The 18,420-nt window shown below is 36.9% G+C and overlaps 1 protein-coding gene across 2 annotated transcripts; it reads right to left on the bottom strand.

The window, feature by feature from the left end:
- Positions 1 to 574: 574 nt before the first annotated feature.
- LOC105381743 (clavesin-1) lies at positions 575 to 18,324 on the bottom strand. 2 transcript variants are annotated; one of them, XM_048629778.1, is made up of 6 exons: positions 18,165 to 18,324; positions 13,953 to 14,188; positions 7,953 to 8,109; positions 5,945 to 6,087; positions 1,961 to 2,122; positions 575 to 1,466 (listed from the first exon to the last, which is right to left on the bottom strand). In XM_048629778.1, the coding sequence occupies exons 2-6, from the start codon at positions 14,178 to 14,180 to the stop codon at positions 1,284 to 1,286; spliced, it is 873 nt and encodes a 290-aa protein (XP_048485735.1). In that variant the 5' UTR covers positions 14,181 to 14,188; positions 18,165 to 18,324; the 3' UTR covers positions 575 to 1,283. The 2 variants fall into 2 exon arrangements, with proteins under 2 accessions (XP_048485735.1, XP_011549841.3); XM_011551539.3 differs by having other exon boundaries at positions 13,953 to 14,185.
- Positions 18,325 to 18,420: the final 96 nt, after the last annotated feature.

Genomic DNA, 18,420 nt, shown 5'->3' with positions numbered 1-18,420 from the left:
GTAAATAAAGCCATTGAGCAATTCAGGTATACATTTTCATAAAAGTTTGGTTTTATCTAAAATTATATTTGGAATGTAACTACATTTACATTATTTCTCTAAAGAATCAGAGCGGAATTGTACCTAAGTACTTATAATTTTACAACATCTCTGTAAACACACAAGAAATTAATTTACTAATTAAAATCTGTCATGAATTCAGGATTAAATAAATTTTAGTGAAGATGGTAACAAAACTGGCTCAGCAGCATTTTATAAATGTCACAGCCTCTGAACTACTATACAATAATATGATATATATATTTACTTAATAATTAATAAGTACCTAATTACTATTTATCCACTAAGCTTAATAAATACAAATATTTTGTCTGGTCCACTAATCTTTGTCATGAAATACGCCCGTTTGTTCATCAAACATACCGGAATCTCCTCAAGACCTATAATAAAAGACCTAAGAGTACTATTTAAGGCACCAAATTATCTCATTTTCAAAATACCACATTGAAACTAAATTAAACCCCTGAGTCTATCCATGTTAAGTTCTACGATGAGTTCTAAAATATATTAAAAAAAAAAACATTAATAAAAGTAATATCAATCAACCTACGTATTCACACAATACATACGAGTACTTATCACAATATTATTTGTCTTATTAACACCATAGCTCTTCATGGAAAATACTTAATCTATCCGTAGGCACTCATTTCCTTCACAAATATCCTTATTTCTATTTAACCAATAGAACGTAAATGTACTAGGAAACTGGCGTCCACTAGCGTCTTCCGCTAACACAAGGTTCGACCAAACATACCCTTTTATGGCTATCACATCTTCAATTAACAACTGCTTTGTGAAATGGATAAAATATTTTTTCTCGACAATACTCGTAACGAACATTTTACTCATTCCAGAAATAATCAACTACACTAATTCGATGTACTTAGGGCACGCCGATTCGAACACTATGCCTCTCCGTACAAATCCACATGGTGTTTGGAAAAGGGAGCTGTATCCCGAAAGTCGGTGACTCAGCAGGTTGGAAAGAATTTCTTTGTTCAGTTAACCTCTTTCGGGATACAATTCCACTTTTGCCTAATCCTGTGCCAGCACCTTGGGCGCCTCCCATAAATATAAACGTGTATAGGAGGCAACCAAAACACTGAGGAAGCGGCTGACTGTGATTCTAAACCAAACGTGACCTAACCCTGGATTCTAATATCACTACGAACGACAGTCCCCGCGAGACCGCGATAGTCCGTTCACTGATGCAACATCGCTTATGACTTGACGAAGCCATACGAGTTCCAGTTGTGGATGTGTGGCAGCACCTCGTTGATGACGGGGTACCAGTCCGCGCCGGAGTAGTCGATGGCCGGTAGTTCACCGCCGTAGTCCGCCGGCAGGTGGGACGGGGCCACGTGCTTGTGCAGAGACGCCATCTTGGATCCGTGGAAGAAGATCTGCGAATTAAGGGAAGGGTTTGTTAGCTCATGAGTGTTCTTTGATCTACTATACGGATATTAGACAGACATTTGTTGAATCAGTAAGACCAAAGACCAAAGGTTCGTTGGAGCGAGTTCACTATTTACAGCTGTTCACGATTATTGGATGATGATGATGATAGGTTTATAGGCCTTTTTAACCTTTAACGCAGATGTTGAAAAATGGAAAGCCAAGGACAGAGTTTAGCAACACTCCTAAATAAAATATGGAGTCGTACACGTGTACATGATGATAATAAATATTGATGATAGCTCGAATGGACTTAGCTACATACACATAATGACGCCTCAGCAATATAGTTAGGCTAACTGATTAATCAGCTTAAGGAGTTGAAACTACATGTTCATGAGTTTTATTGCTCATTCTCCGTCCATCTCCACAAGCGGCCGTCACGGCTTCGAATGGAAACGGATGCGGTGGTATCCGACTTTCTGATATAGAGTCCACTTACTCTGTTCTTGAGCTTCTCCCTAATGAAGGGCTTGAACATGTTCCAGACGACGTTGAAGATCATGGGCTGCTTCACGAAGTGCACCTCTTTGAGCCGCAGCGGCATGGCGTCCTGGATGAACGTCAGCAGACGCTTCGAGAACGCCGGCGTCAGGCCCATCGTCTGCAACCAACATGGATTTATTTATTTACCCTGTTATTCATATAAAATATTATTGAAAGTTTTAGCTGTTGAACTGTTTTGTCGCTCTCTGGCAATTAAGACACTATCAGGTGGACTTAATGCTTAATGCTAGAAGCATTTTCTGCCATTCAACCTGCCATGCCTGCAATATGCACTTTCAAATCTCTGTACCTCCACAGAGAGTAGAAAGTGGATATTTATGATAAGTCAACGTTGCTTTATTGCTTCAGATATTCTTCAGTGTACTTATACGTAAGTATATAAATAAAGTGCATTCCGTTTTCTAACGTAAAAGTTGCTGTAGGTTCTTCTACATCCATTATTATGGTAGCCCATGTGTTTAAAATATGGCTAAAATAAAACCAAGGTACAACAACGGCCTACATTCTGGTATAGTATCTAACTGATTTGACATCTTGGCACGGATAATTTGTCATGAATTCTAGCTAACAAGGGAAAGCCTACAACAGTCATCGGATACCCGTTATCTTGATTGATAGTGTTTTGTTTTGATAACATTCAGATGCTGTTGTAAACCTAAATTGAGAGTAATTTGGCACAAACTCAACAATGTTATCAAAACATACCTACATAAATCCTACACACTATTTCACCTTTTAAAAATTCGATGATTGTTTTAGTATTAAAATCATTAGTATCAGAATCACGTATTTATATTATACTTATTGCATCGGTGCTGAAACATTAGACAAGCTTTATCATAACTATTTGGTGCTATTAAACATATAACGAACGCATATTCCTAATTGTATTTAACACATTTTTAGTTCAGTAATTTGAAGGTATTTTCTTGTTAAGGATGTTTGGCGAGAACCTTAAAGGAAAACCGACTTCCTGCCGAGTCGAGGGCAAGCAGCGGATATTTGTTCTAAACTATTTACATGTAGAACAACTAGACTACATACGTGGATGAGATAATATCCCTAAGTACTCGGTTAACTTCACGAGATTGCATCGAGAATATCACGCACTTGTGTGTATAAGATTACATCCTATTTGAGCGCACTTCTGCAGAATAGGTTGAGTAAGTACCGAAGTTATTATTCATAAAACTGTTTAGTATTCTGTGGCTGGACATGAGGTCCCTTGAATCGGAAACTGAGCCCTGAACGTGTCAAGTTCTGCTGATTTTCCTCACATCTTACCTGTGCTAAGACTCAACCTTAGCTGGACATAAACCATCGGTTAGAAGTCTTACCACAAATCTAGAAACATGTAAAACAGAAGCTTAGGGCTATCAAATGCCTATGTCCCATATTCTTTTAACCCGTGTATTAATATCACTCAACTTAAATAAAACTGTAATGTTTTTTAATGGAACTAAAAAGCCGAACCTTTCGTTTAACCTATCTACTTCCGGTTTCGCTACCGGAAACGGACGCAAGTTCTTGCTGATAAGCCGCGGTGAATCATACCACCTCTGTGAAGGTGCATCGTGATCGGATTCTCAACTAGAAGTGGTAATGGTAAATAAGCAACATTCTGTAAAAGTCTCACTACAAAATGGCAATAGGGCATTTTATAAAAATACCTGATAATTAGTACTTTTATGATGATGATACTGAGTGCCGTGGATAAAATAGTTTCATGGAATCTAATAAAATATACTATACCTACCTAGTAGGTACCTAGGCTTAGGTAGGTTACTTTAGTACTGGTACCTTATAATATCATAGCACTTAGTGAACTTTGATTTCCAGTGTTAGATGTCGTAATATGAACAACGTGCACCATACCATTCATTATTTCATCTTTAGTAAAAATAAAAAGGAACTACTTTAGGTAGGATATATAATATTACTTTGTTGATATCACAAAAGGCAGCATGATTCATGCGGTGTCAAAGTATACAAACAAACGCGTATCTTCAAACGCAGTATTTATCCAAGTTTAACATAAACATTTGTTTTGAAACAACAATGGAGGCGGATGGACTGTCGTACGTACATAAGTACATGTAAATAATAAGTAAGAAAGTACAGAGTCCCTTTTATTGTTTTTGTATAAAATTGCGATTCCGAATTATACTACATACTTAACACAGTAGGTTTTTAATAAACCTAGACTAGGGTTTGTCACCGAGTTGATCAATCTTAATCCTAACTAATATTATAAATGCGAAAGTAACTGTGTCTATCTGTTACTCTTTCACGTCAAAACTACTGAATGGATTTGAATGAAATTTGGTATACATATGGTATAGACCCTGAGAAAGAACATAGGCTACTTTTTATCCCGGAATTCCCACGGGAAAACTTTTTAACAACAACAACAGCTAGTTAATCTCTTTCTACTTAGTGACAAACCCAAGTCCTGATGATTGTCACTGACACGCTAAGAAGAAGAAGAGTAGGACTAGGCTACGAGTTCCAAACATTCCCAATGCCCGTCCCGGTGGCACCGTCCACAAAACAAATCTGATTTATTATGTAACACTCACAATGTTTACATTTTCATCGAGCTATTGCAATAACGGAATGTCGTGCATATCAATCAAACGGGTAAGTTTCAGCTCGCTTCATCAACATGCGCACGCGCATCCTAAATGCTCACACAGAATGAAAGTGATTTATCCACTCTACAACCGTGTGATAACATAAACATACCCCCTTATTCATAGAAAAGTTACAATACGTTTTAACTAATAAACTGTTTTGTCCCTCTCCGTCAAGGAACAAATTGTTCTTTGTCGGAGAGGGACAAAACAGTTTATTAGTTAAAACGTATTGTAACTTCTCTATGAATAAGGGGGTAAGTTTTTCCTATTATCTTTGCGATAAAGATGAAAAATTTCCATTTTCTTCTTTTAAAATATGTGTTTAATTTACTAACGTCATGGTATATAATATATATCTGATGGAAAAAAAATAACATAAGTAAGTATATAATAATAAGTAGGTCACTTAAATCATGTAAACAATGCCTTCAGTAAACTACATTCGAATAACTTCCTGAAAATAATCGGGCAGTGGGCCAGCCGCGTGCGCAGAAACTGACTCAAGGCGATATCCACCTTAAAATGTAATATCCAAAAAGCTAAAATTCCTTGGCAAATCAGCTAGTTATTGTACATCTCTTTCATTAGTTGCAAGACAATATTCTTTGTTGATGAGCTTGTGAGTTGTGTGACAATAAAAATACGTATTGAATTACAAAACAAGATCATCTTGAAGCTTAACATAAGTATTTGAAAATAAAAATAATTATTTGAAATAAAATTACTAATGGGATTTGGTAACGTGTAACTATCAGTATAATCAGAGACATCGCTTCTACCTAAGTGGAAGATGTTCAAATCCCCCCTGTTTAGTGGATACTATTGACTATTATATTCTATTCTAGGACCTTTCTAAAATGGACGCTTATGGGTGTTTATGTGTAATGTAGTAAACTTTTACCAGTATGTTATTGTAGTTTATCACATGAGTAATGTACAATTGTTATAATATAACATTACATTAGTCACACTTGTAAACAAAAGACACGCAATTAGGTAAGTACAAAGGTACTACAGAACTTTCCAGAGGGAGTACAAAGTACAGCTTTACATAGTTTTGGTAAAAGTTTTAATTTTCTCGAGGAAACAATTTTATTGTGAAACTTATGTTAGAAAAGGTAGCTGTAGGTTATTCACAATTAACCAAATCGGAATACCCTCCTTTTTTAAGTCGGCAAAAAAATGTTCGCATTATTGTTTCCGACAAGCCATTCGTGATTACAGCAGATACAGCAAAGTAAACGTAAGCTTTTGTCCATATTGTAGGTATATTATGTACTGACCTGTCCCCAGCCCATGTTGTGGAAGTCCATGAGCACGATGGTGCCTCGAACCTGGGACTCGGGCTCCAGCATGGCCGCCTCGTGGATGAGGTAGAACAGGCGGAACAGCTGGTCCGCGTTCACCTTCTTGGGGTCCCACGAGCCTGGAAGCAGGTGTGGGGTGTGATTAGGTGACACTAATGAGTAGAATGGGGTCCACCAACCCGCACTAGGCCTAAAACCCTTACTTCATTGAAAGGAGACCCGTGCTCCAGCAGTGGGGACATAATGGGTCGTGATGATGATCATGATCCTCGACCAATGAACAGCTAGCCATTAACCGAATGCTCGGCCGAGGACACTGTCTCAATCAGGGTATTCACATGAAAAATGCATACCGAGAGACTACATAAAACTCTTGAATGGAACGTGAATTATTATAGTTAAGTCAGGTTTTGTTTTGTATATTTGTAGTTAAACATAAGGCATGCCGCCCTTTGGTCGTCGCAATATGAATACTATCACAAATTATATTTTGCTCAAAGCTAAATAGAATCTATCTCTTACGCATTATGCAACAGTATAGCTACGTACATAATTATGATCACTGTGAATCGTTATAAGAGAGATAGAGTCTACTTCTTATCTTTATAAATACAAGCACACAATAACAACGGATGAAGATCACACCTTGTTATTGAGAAAAGATAATCATCATAAATCGTACTGATCTTATTATTAACTTTAATTACAAGGAAGTATAAATATATAACTAAATTTAAGGCATTTCTTATAGGTTTCTATTACATTTATTTCCTTACTTGTATATATTTAGCAAATTAATAATCGTAGACTAAGGAAATACTATATGCTAATGATCAAGGGAATGTCATTATTGTCTTATGTTGTGCATACAAATATGTTTTTGCAGTTCATCTGAATGACCTCGTAAAGTTGTACTTAAATTTATAATAGCACTTATCTATTATTGTGGTAAAATTAAATTTCCGGTAAGTATTCTCAAACCAAGGGCTTAGCCTTAAAATTAAAACTAAAATGGTAATCGACATAAGGGCTTCCTCAGATTTAAGTATACAAGCATCATCTATGCAGAGTTCCGTCAGTTTCAAGTTAATATTATTATAGCTACCGGTGTAGCGATATGCTAAGTCTTGCACATTGTACAAATAAACACTTGTGCTGTTTAAATAACAACCTTTTAGACCATCTTAACTTTATAAAACCCACACCGTAATGATGAAATTTCGTATTTTTTTACGTGATAATTACATTGATGAATTGTAATTGATGTCACTTCTCAAGCGTTAGCCATGACTCTACAATGCCAAGGACCGTAAATATTCTTATTTTATAAGACCTCTACACTGGATCATTAAAAATCAAAATCGTGTAACATAAAACATCCGAAACTCAACTTTATAATTAAATAGTTATAGGTGGTTACTTGTATTATTAAAGTATTTGGACTGTAACTACCACATAAACGGTACTTACCAAGATATTTTGTAATTTATAAGTATGAGTTAAGTTAGGTAGGTATATATCCACTAATAAGTATATAAAGATAACACATTGAAGGGTTTTATGAAAAGGTATAAAATATGTTTGTGTATAAAAATATATATTTTTTGGTTTGAGTACAGTACAGCTTACCAAGTCAAGTCTAGTGTTATTGTCATGGCCCTTAATTACGTTAATAACAATTAACAATGGTCGAAGGTCTCAGGACTGGTGTTACCATCAACTGCGCCAACTGTCAATTATGCATACTCTGATTAATAATGATAATCCTCACCACCAACATTGACGATGAGCACGCGGCGGCCCTTGTGGTCCCTCCTCTTCATGACATTGACGAACTGCTGGTTGGTGTTAGCTAATGCGTCGGTGGTGGTACGGTAGCTGTACTTACTAACTCTTTCCGCTCGAAGATAGTGGGAGATTGGCCGTCCAATGGTATCAGGCATACTATTACATTGCGGATATCTTTTACACGTCAATTCCTCACCTCCAACATTGACGATGAGCACGCGGCGGCCCTTGTGGTCCCTGCCCTTCATGACGTTGACGACCTGGTGGTTGAGGAAGGCCTCCTTCTCATCATCAGGAAGCAGGTTGTCCAGCAGCGCCGCGTTGTCGCGCTTGAACTCCGCCACGCGACGCATCTGCAGATGGAAAGAGAAGAACGTGATGAAAATCCTTGTAGATGCAGTGTCTGAAGTATTGCCACCGTATAGGCAAAGCGCTTAACGAATATATTCCCAGGGGGTGGTTAACGGTCGTCCGTTATCATAAACATATCGAAAATTAAAACAACTTGATGAATAAAACTAGTTGGGCGTAACTATATGGGTAAGGTCAAAATAAAACGAAATATTACAGCTTTTTGCCTTATAAAGGGCCAAAGAGAGGGAAATGAAATTTTTTGCTGAAGTTATTTCAGACACACAGAAACGAAGAAAGGTTCCGTCGCTTTTACATAAGTAGATTTGAATTTTAAAAATATTCAAAATTTGCACTGGTTTTCGGTGCCGATGCCGATATGGCCTCAGGATAATCCATGCAATGTATATTTTTTTCTTTCGCTACAGAGAGACGCATTGATACACTTATACAATTTTTTGTTGTTTGGTCATAGTTAGGAGATGCATTTACCCTCCAATAGCCTTCATGAAATAGTTTATATGACATCATACACATCGTTGTCCATTTCTTACATTGCTATAACATTCAAAAGTCATGCAATTTCAGCTTGTTATCATAATACTGAACAGTTTACATTACTGAGCACAATAGAGCACCATGCTTCCTCGTGGGTTTCGATAATACGATGTGCATAAACCTACGTAGATACAACAATAAAGGAAATTACTTTACAGCAATTTATAGCTAAGGACGATTCGCGATTCGAACAAAGGACGAAGAAAACTATAAAACAGCAAATGATGCAAATCACGTAGCCACGTAACTCTCCGCATCGACGGCTGAGCCATTAGGTGTTGCAGTTCTGAGGGCCGAGTGTAGGTTTTTCTCAACCGATCCTGCAGTGGAAATCGACGCTTTGTATGGCGCAGAGCAGCACGTGGTCGTGGTGGCGACTCTCCCGCGCTATACGAAGTTGCGTTTACTTGCCACAACCAATCATGTCCCCACTGCTGGGGCACGGGTCTCCTTCCAATATAGGAAGAGTTTAGGCCTAATCCACCAAGCTGGCCTAGTGCGGGTTGGTCCGCCACTACTAGAACGGTGTGAAAACCCGCACTCCGCATGCTACACATTGCGTTCCCCGGTGCGGGCGGCGTGGATGGATATCGAAATAAAACTCTTGACCTCGACTCGAGCGTCTTTGTTTGATAATTTGTTACGTTATGCTGCACGCCGGCGCGGCGCGTGCGCATTATACAGTTGCTCAACTGGCGGCAGAGTCGCGGGTGAATGACTGATTGCTAACCACGCCGCCGTCGACACCACTTTCTCACCAGTAAATATCATGTGCATTGAAATGATGGTAAATAGTAAATAACTAGGTTAGGTAGGTACTGTTATAGTAATTTGAACTAACATACATTTACAAATTTTCCTGAAAATTCTGAAAAGTCTTCCATATGGTATGAATATAGGATAATCAATTTTATTGAATAATTCCTACCAAAATTTATGGAATACTTTTCAGAATTTCAGGAAATGGTAAGTAAGTATAAGGTCGCGAAATATAATAATTAACTTGGTTACGGTTACAGGGTGGGGTGGATTAAACATAGCTCCTGAAAAACGAACTAAATATAACCAACTCAGTAACTAACATAGTATAAGTTATTTATGTGCAGTTTATCGTTCATGCCTAGGTCAATTATTATCACTCGATAACAAACTGTTTACAAACATGTTTTACATTAATACGTATACCTAAGTACGATTTAAAACAATAACAAAGAACTTATGATCTCTTGCCCAAGAGCAGTCCGCAAGGTCTTGGAAGACTGTTATTTTTTTAATCGGGTCATGGATTCTAAAACGTAATTACTAGTAGGTATGTGTACTTATAGATTTGAAATGCTTTAAAGTAACACATATTTTAGGCAACGCACGATATGTAGACGGTACGTACTTACTACTTACACACTTACTTAATGAAGACAAATTATCTAAGTTTGGCCTCTAAATTCTATTTTATTTGTCAGTCTATGCAAACCACATAAAAAAGTAAAGAATAATTAGTGATAATGTACCTACCAGGGTTTTTCTTGCGTACTTAAGACTATTCAATTGTATTTCGTCCTAACGTCTTTAAAATATTTTTACATACTTAACCTTACCTTATAATTAAATAGGAAAAGCTTAAGTTTTGTGCAATTAAAGTGGCTAAATAGATTCCACGGTCGCTCAATCACAAACGTTTCAGATCACGCTTAGGTAGATATAACTACTCAATTAAGTATTACTTAGCGTCAATTCAGACACTAGCAGAGATTCCATTCCAAAGTTGTGCTTAACTTCACATTCTCAAGCGTAAGAAACTGGGCATAAGGACGGTCTTCCACTGTATCTAACTAAACTAGTCGGAGTAAACTGTAGGTACCTATGTACTAGTTTATATTATCTATGGTACTAGTACAGACGAAGGTCCGCCTAGTGATAGCTATCACTCGTCTCCGTATCGCCACACACACACACACACACACACAATCCGTGTCAGCTAAACGCATAAACAAACTCTACACTAACGTCCGGTTCATATCATTCGATAGCCTCTGTGTTATTGTAGGCACTTGACAAACTAGAAGTAACAACATGGTATACAGGGTATTATTTTTAAGGAGAATAAAGTCTAAGAGCTGTATAAGGGGTCTGGAGTCTGGAGTGTAAAGAATAAGTTGCAGAACGCACAAAAAGTCTGATACACTACTTCCTGAAAGGTTCAGGTTTTTTTTTTTAAATTTGAGGTATTTTTATTTATAAACGATTTTATTTATAGTGTAAGTACTTAAGAACTTATATTTTGCAACACCCTGAGGTTGTATAGCTGTATACAACCGTACCACAAATCAATACCATATCAAGAAAACATGACAGCTCGTTAATACAGTCATTTCATACTTTACAGTCCATAAATTTTGATTAAATTATTAAGAATAAGATGTTATCTAAATTTATGGCTCTATAAAACTGTAATAAAAATCTGACTTAGGAACTATACTAAGTTATTCGAAATAGAGAGTGTTTGTTTTTAATACATAGGTAGTTAATATTATTATGAATATAGTCAGCCCTAAAGGACCTATAGTGCACAAGATCACAATTTGGCCCATGCTGATGCTGATCCATTGGTTATTGTGTACTGGGGTGATGATAATATTTTTATTCTGTGCCTTCAGAACCGAAATCAATGTACCAACAAACCTTTTCTGTGGGCAACGGCTGCTGAGGCGGCGGCGCGCACTCACAACTCTCACGAGTAATTAAAATCGTTGTTGGTACATTAATGTCGATTCTGAAGGAACAAAATTAAATTCATATCATCACCACGGCTGCGGCGGCGTCGGCGCACCCGCTCTTGACCTGTTAATGGCCGGAGCCGTGAGGTTTCCACACGTTTCCTCACCGACCACCGGCCAACCTGCGTTTCCTTTTGTTATTACCAGTATATTTCATTTTTTCCTGTGACATGCTCCGGTTGGAATACAAATTTATTCGTCATGCTCTCTTTTTCCTTATCTTATCTGGGTGGATAATGGAAATTTACGTGGACCCGTAGAGGTTATAGTCATATATTTTGGATGCTAAGTTCTGGCCAGCGATGATCAGACATTTTCGTTTCGTTTGAAAGAATAGTTTCGGGTTGAAAAACAAAAAGCTGAAATTGCATACCTGACTGACGGTTTTCGAAATAGTTTATTAAGTAAATAGATTTGAAGATGATTTACTATTTTAGGTAGGTAGTTATTCTAAGTAATAATAAGTAACACAACTAAATAAAGAATAAGAAGTTCATTGAAGCGCCGGCGCGGCGACCACCAGAATCGTCAACAACAACAAGATAAGGCTGGGTACACACTGCTTATCGCTTATCTCCGACCTTTGACATTGCTCTCATTGGCTATCTCTTCCTTCCAACGTCCGCTGCGCCCGCGCAACAGACCAGCGCTTTATCGTACACAAATTATGAAGACTCAACATAAATTATCATCGTAAGATACCTAAATACTGAATAGTGGCTTGTATCAATAAATACATATTATATTGCTTCCTTGTTTATCAACTTCTCATACAGCATTATTACTTTACACTTATAGTAAGATCGCAAATATATTTTGATACATAACTATCTATGCGGTTAGCTTTAGATAAACCATTACGAATAGCTCATTATGATAAAGATCAATAAGTAGATAAAGATCACAAGTAAAGCAATAGATGACATAATAATCTAGAGCATAAAGTAATGTTACATGCCGTGGATAAAGTTTCTCGTCAAGTCTTCATTTAACCACAATGTCCCTGACCATAATAAATATAATCGGGAACATAATCTGCTTGACTACAAATTGCAAAGTACCTAACCATCGCTGTCTGATTTCTCGCACACGAAACGATAAGTAATTGTTTGGCCAGTAATTGTTGGGGTCTAGGACGGTACCGAAAGAGCGACTGCTTTATAATTATAAGTAGTTACTCAAACAAAACACATTACATTACACATTAGGTTAGTTGAACGCGTTGCGCAAAGTTGCCGGCACAATAACGCTGGGCGATGCAACGCTGGGCGCTGGCGCGGCCGATTGTGGGTCAATGTTGGCCGACCCTAGTGTGGACACACCTTAAAACATTTAAGATTGATAAGCTGGAGGCAGATGGATGTTCCTGAGCCGTCATAATATTATTACGATGAAATATTTCATAAACACTGCTGTGATTTGTTTGTAGCCTGGATTTTATAGGACAATGGTAATTGGTATATCCACCTGATTGTTCTGTACCCTACTAGTTTATTTTCAACTTCATCTGTAGCATAGGTGTCTTGAGTCTCCAGGCAATGGCCTACTAGTTTCTATATAAGGCACAGTAAACAATGTGCGGACAAGCAATTAATATAAGGAAGATCGCAACTACTGCGTCTAAGTCTATAAAATCGAAATAACTTTGATGAGAAACTGTATCGTTAACTATTGGCAACGTTTCATTACCCAGCAATTCATTATAGTTTCATTACCAAGCAATAAAATCTCAATATACTCAATGATGATATTAGAACAAGTACATATATCGCAGATCACAGCTTTGTTAAGCCAGCTAGCTAAGTAACAATTAATTATTTTCATGCAATTTTATCATAGCAATTATACGGTGCATGAAAAATTAAGAAATCAGCACATCTTGATTTTAGATGTGCAATTAGGTGTTTGCACTTTATTTATGACGGGCTATCTTAACTTTTTGCAACCTGAATTTCATAATACACTGTCTGGCAAAAATAAATATACAAGATTTTCATTTACTTTTAAACACTGAAATGAACTTTAGACCTTTAGTTAAAAATACGAAGGAATTTATCTTAAAATGATTGTAGTACTTGCATAATTTTTCAGGGCACTATTAGTTGTGAGTCTAGTTATTGTGTAGTTATAACCAGCGGTTTAATATTAAAGTACCTACATATCTATAATTTCATTGTATCTGGGTGGTTGAGCAGTCAATGCATGTTACGTGCAGTTTCATAACATTGTTATCATTAACAATGGATACAATTATGTGTTATGTTAATAAATATAATCTTGTATGTTAGCATTTACTCAAGTACTCGTAGCTGATATTGACATTGACGGTCTGTTAATTGAGTGTTAAGTAGGTGTTACCTAGTAGGTACCTATGTATTTAATTTCTGTCTTAGTCCCAAATCTTAATATGACTATATTATGAAATCTACAGCATCAAAATTTTTGTCTCTTATTCAAAGTCTCACTAAAATGACCCAAACTTCAGCACCAAACAATTGAAATCAAAGACTCACCAAAGCCATCGCGCTTTCCGGGTACCACTTGCAAGGCCTCAGGAATATGGTGAGCAGGTCATCGTCGTCTCCGAACTTGAGGTCCTTGTTCTCCTTCAGCAGCTCCCGGAGCCTCTCCAGCGCCTCCTTGACCCTCTCGGGGGTCTCCCGGAGTTCCTTCTCAGCGAACTCCCTGGTCTCTGGGGACAGTTCCACCGCCCGCTCGAGTCTGAAGTCTGAGGATGTCATGGTGCCTGGGGAGGGGAGCGAATGGTTAGTCAATGGTAAAAGTGGTGCCGGGTGCTGGTGATGGTGACTGTAATGATGATGCTTGAGGGGGAGCATGGAACGAGCTTCGCGTCCAGTGACGTATATCTACTGTACTTTATACAGGTGTCATAACATAACAGCAATATGACCTTAGATTAGGCACCCTAAGCAGTCAGCGACTGACAACTTATGTGACTTCCAACCCAAGTTCAGCTCTGTACTAGTGTTTGTCACTGACACGCCAAGAAGATAAGTCAATATAGATTTGTTTAGAATATTGTAGAACTTAGCAGTATGACAGCTAGGTCTCTAGCATTAAGATGTATACCTACTAAGTCCAGTGTAAGATAAAGAAAGGCAATAAAATATAAACTATTTTCAGGTCAAGCCTTATCACTATCATTTACATACGTAAACGATGAAATATACGGAAAACAATCATACTTATTGAAGCGTTAAAAATATCTCAAAAACTGACTTTATGATTAGTTGTGTAAATCTTGTTTTGTAGTGGCATAATTGAAGTTTTAACAATGCTAAAATTAAACTTACTGTGGCAACGAACTTTATGGAGTAACAGTACCAACTAATACTAGGTAATACTAGGTAAGTAATAAAACATATAAAAGGCAAAGATTCATCCAAGAATGCACCCTACTTTCCTACTCTGTTCAGTATGACCTGGGTACTACAAAATGTTAACTTTATAAATCTACAAACCAAACCAGATTTGGATCTAGAACTCGCTGCACTAAATATCACCAGTTGTTAGTGTTGCAATGTTTCCGGTCACAGCGCGGTCCAGATCTAGCCTTTTTCTTTGCCGCCAGCATGTAGCATGGTGTTTCAACACATACCCGTCAATTTAGTAAAGTACAGTTAGCTGCAAGAAATCTGATCCCCTCTCAGTAGCAATGTCACTCTAAGAGAGGTCAGGTTTATGTGCGGGCCACTGTACAGCCAGTATAGGATACATTATTAATCATTTTTTATTCTCGTTTAATTCAAGATTGATAATACTCATCATTAGCTTACATCATTGTACCTTTTCTCTGTAAAAACATTAGAGACGTATTTAAATCTTATTGTAAATGTGATCGTTCAAACAGTAGTTAAAGTCTTTTTATGTCCTTTTAAAGTTTAAAGAGCACGGAGTTCATAAATCACTAAAGTTACGAGTAACATCGTTTACATTAAGAGGTACTCGTAGGTACTGAGAGGTTTTGTTATTTACTCTTAAATGCCGATGTCACATTATTTAATGCATCGGTACACAATGAAGTTATAATATACAAAAGAAGATTGTAGTAAAAAATAAACACAATTAGCTACTTTGTGTATGAAATAAAAATATCCTGTTTGTACTTCAAAAATAACACCATTAGCGTAATTAAGAGCTTCACATACTTAATTATATTTCCTATCTTTCGTAAGCAGGTCTAGATAAAACTAGGTAGGATCTAGATAGTGTTTCCCGGTACCTAATGGTGTGGGTTAGCCGTGACCACCGGTAGCTGAGATTGCCTCAGGTGAATCTAACATCCTACGGAAATTCAGCAACAGAAACCTTTTTTACTATGTTTAATATGTTAATAACTTTATATTATCTTCTTCTTCCTAATGTTTTGACACACCTAACTTCAGCCGCTCACAAGTTAAAGGAGCTTTTAACACTGACAATGGCTTTAATTGAGCTACGAAGTGCTTAAAAATATAACATGAACTACAGAAAAGTTTTCGTCAAATGAATTTTCAATAACACGAGGCCATACTCTGTTACTATTCCAGCTGCTTATAAGTACAAAGTTTACCTTCATACTAAAGTATTATCACAAACACTCCCACTATTGTTAGGGACTCTGCGTCGCCCATTGAAGATACAAGACAGGATTACATTAGGATGTCGATAAAATAATCAAATAATAAGTGTCGTACAATGTTGTTTTGTAGTTAGCACGATCAGCATTTAAAATGCATAGTAGTGTCTGCATAGACTTACATAATAATCAGCGTGGTACACGAGTACCCCACCACATATACCTACATATATGCATGTATACACAACACATATTATATGCTGTTCTTTTCTATACATGATCCTCGACATATCCCACGATACTACGGGGCACTAATATTTTTTTTGGTCTTGACCTTATCCATCCAGCCATCATTAAAGCCATCGTTAAAGCCATAGTAGGTATCTCTCCCGTACTCTCTACTCGTATTCCTATACCGTAAGTAGGTATATTTTTAAAATTAAGTAACGTTTCTAAAGAAGACTGCTAATGAAATATGTATCGAATTTGTTCTCAGCAATTGAGCAATATCTACTTGAAAATTATAATAGCCAAAAAAACTTAAAAACGCACGCTAGCACTTTTTTAAATACCTGTGTGAAAAAATATAATAGGTACCACCTTGGTAGCTAGAAATATATCAGGCCCGTAGGTGCTTATGTGTACCTACATACCTAATAACTTAATTGGTGGATGTGATGACACCATAGCCCAGATTTTGTCTAAGATCGGCTGAATTTATGTGAAACTATGCTGATCATAGATATATGGTGATATAGCAAATATGATGACATTGTAAGTACTGACTAATTGTATATTTTTGCTTCTCCGTATTATTTTATTCTTCTCTATAATATTTTTTTACATCTTACGTAGTCACGTGATAATTTTCACAAATTTTCAAATCTTTCAGAAAAGTAAAGCTAAAAATATACTTATTAAACGATTTCCAATTCTTTTAAAATATTAATTAACCGACTAGACTAAGACTAAGAGAGACTATCTAATCATTCTGTATTTTGTGATGGCTACAACATATTATGGAGATGTAATGTAAACTGTAGGTTTAATAGGCAACACGTTTTAAAAATTGCATGGTATTGAGTAAATGCAGGTATAAAGTAGGTAAGTACTTATAGACATTTGTATATTTTTTTGTTTTGTAAAAGGTGAGTGAACAGACAAGGCCTGTTATTGCATTGCACTTTGTGTCCCAAATTCTTTTCTAACCGTGTGTATTGTGACTTAATGTACCTATTAAGTAACAAATCTTTGATGAAAGGTTACGTAAAATGGTTTATATATATTTGTTAGATATAATATGTATAAGTAGGTGTATGTATAATAAGGTTTTCGGTAGATAGGTATACTACAATTTGTTAACTTTCCCTATACATTTATCACCCTAAGGGTCTGTTCCACAATGTCTGGTTAGTGGCTACCTGACGGATAAAATACATGCTGTCACTTTCTGTTATTATTTTTTAGACAGTGACAGCATGTATTTTATCCGACAGGTAGCGACTAACCAGACATTGTGGAACAGGGGCTAAAAGTCAAAAAGTAAAAGTTTAGAAAAATAGCCTTCAAGCTAGTCAGCCCCTTTCAGCTATACCACTTTTGGAACACCCTTATACCTAAGTAAATCCTTTTGTTAGATTAGCTTCTATGTACAAATGGAGATAAAAATTATAAGTATTTTTTTTATATTACTTGAGTATTACTTCCACCAACCATAAACAAAACATTCATTTTAGCATCACCCATCATCAGGGCCATCAGTCAATAATCGTCCACTGATGTACTTATAGGTTTTACAGGAAGGTTGCAAACGTGGTGTAGTAAGTCGAATCAGATCAGATCATCAATCTAAATAACTTTTATAATACGACTGCAACAAATCTCAAAATAATCATTGTTTTGTTTTTCCATATAAACTTTTTGGTGATAAATTGATAGTGAGTTGAATTTTTCTTTGCGGAATTTTCACTAGTAGTAGAACAAACTTTGTTCTGAGTTCTGAATAACGAGCTGAACCACAATTTTTCAAATTACTACACTTATATCTATAACTTTTGCGACATTCTGTAGGTATCATGCATCCATAAGTAATTAAAAACTTTCAACTTAGAAATCACAATAAAAAAAAGAAAATTATGTTACATACATGCACTGACAGCGGAACAATAGTATCACAACAGGGTCAAACGAAGATCACAAACTGGTTGCGTTCTGGTTTCCGATCGATAGATCGATCGATCGATGCGCGCGCGATACGTGCAGTGCGCGCGGCGGAGGAGCGGGCGCGAGCGAGAGTGCGCGCGCGCAGCCCCGCGCCGGCTTATATGAGCCACGCGCTGATAGCACGCGCTTTGTCCCCGAGCCCTTGTCACTGGCGAGGGATGGACAAAGAGGCGCACTGT

Source organism: Plutella xylostella, chromosome 4, assembly GCF_932276165.1.
Source record: "Plutella xylostella chromosome 4, ilPluXylo3.1, whole genome shotgun sequence".
Classification (NCBI taxonomy): domain Eukaryota; kingdom Metazoa; phylum Arthropoda; class Insecta; order Lepidoptera; family Plutellidae; genus Plutella; species Plutella xylostella.
This window is presented reverse-complemented; position numbering and strand designations above follow the sequence as displayed.

Bases quoted from the DNA above. Each gene is read 5' to 3' on its own strand.
- LOC105381743 (XM_048629778.1), bottom strand. From the start codon at position 14,180: ATGACATCCTCAGACTTCAGACTCGAGCGGGCGGTGGAACTGTCCCCA. The intron at 2,123-5,944 runs GTCAGTACATAA...TGTTGGTTGCAG, and splicing joins ACAACATGGGCTGGGGACAG to ACGATGGGCCTGACGCCGGC. The intron at 1,467-1,960 runs GTAAGTGGACTC...CTTAATTCGCAG, and splicing joins GGGAGAAGCTCAAGAACAGA to ATCTTCTTCCACGGATCCAA.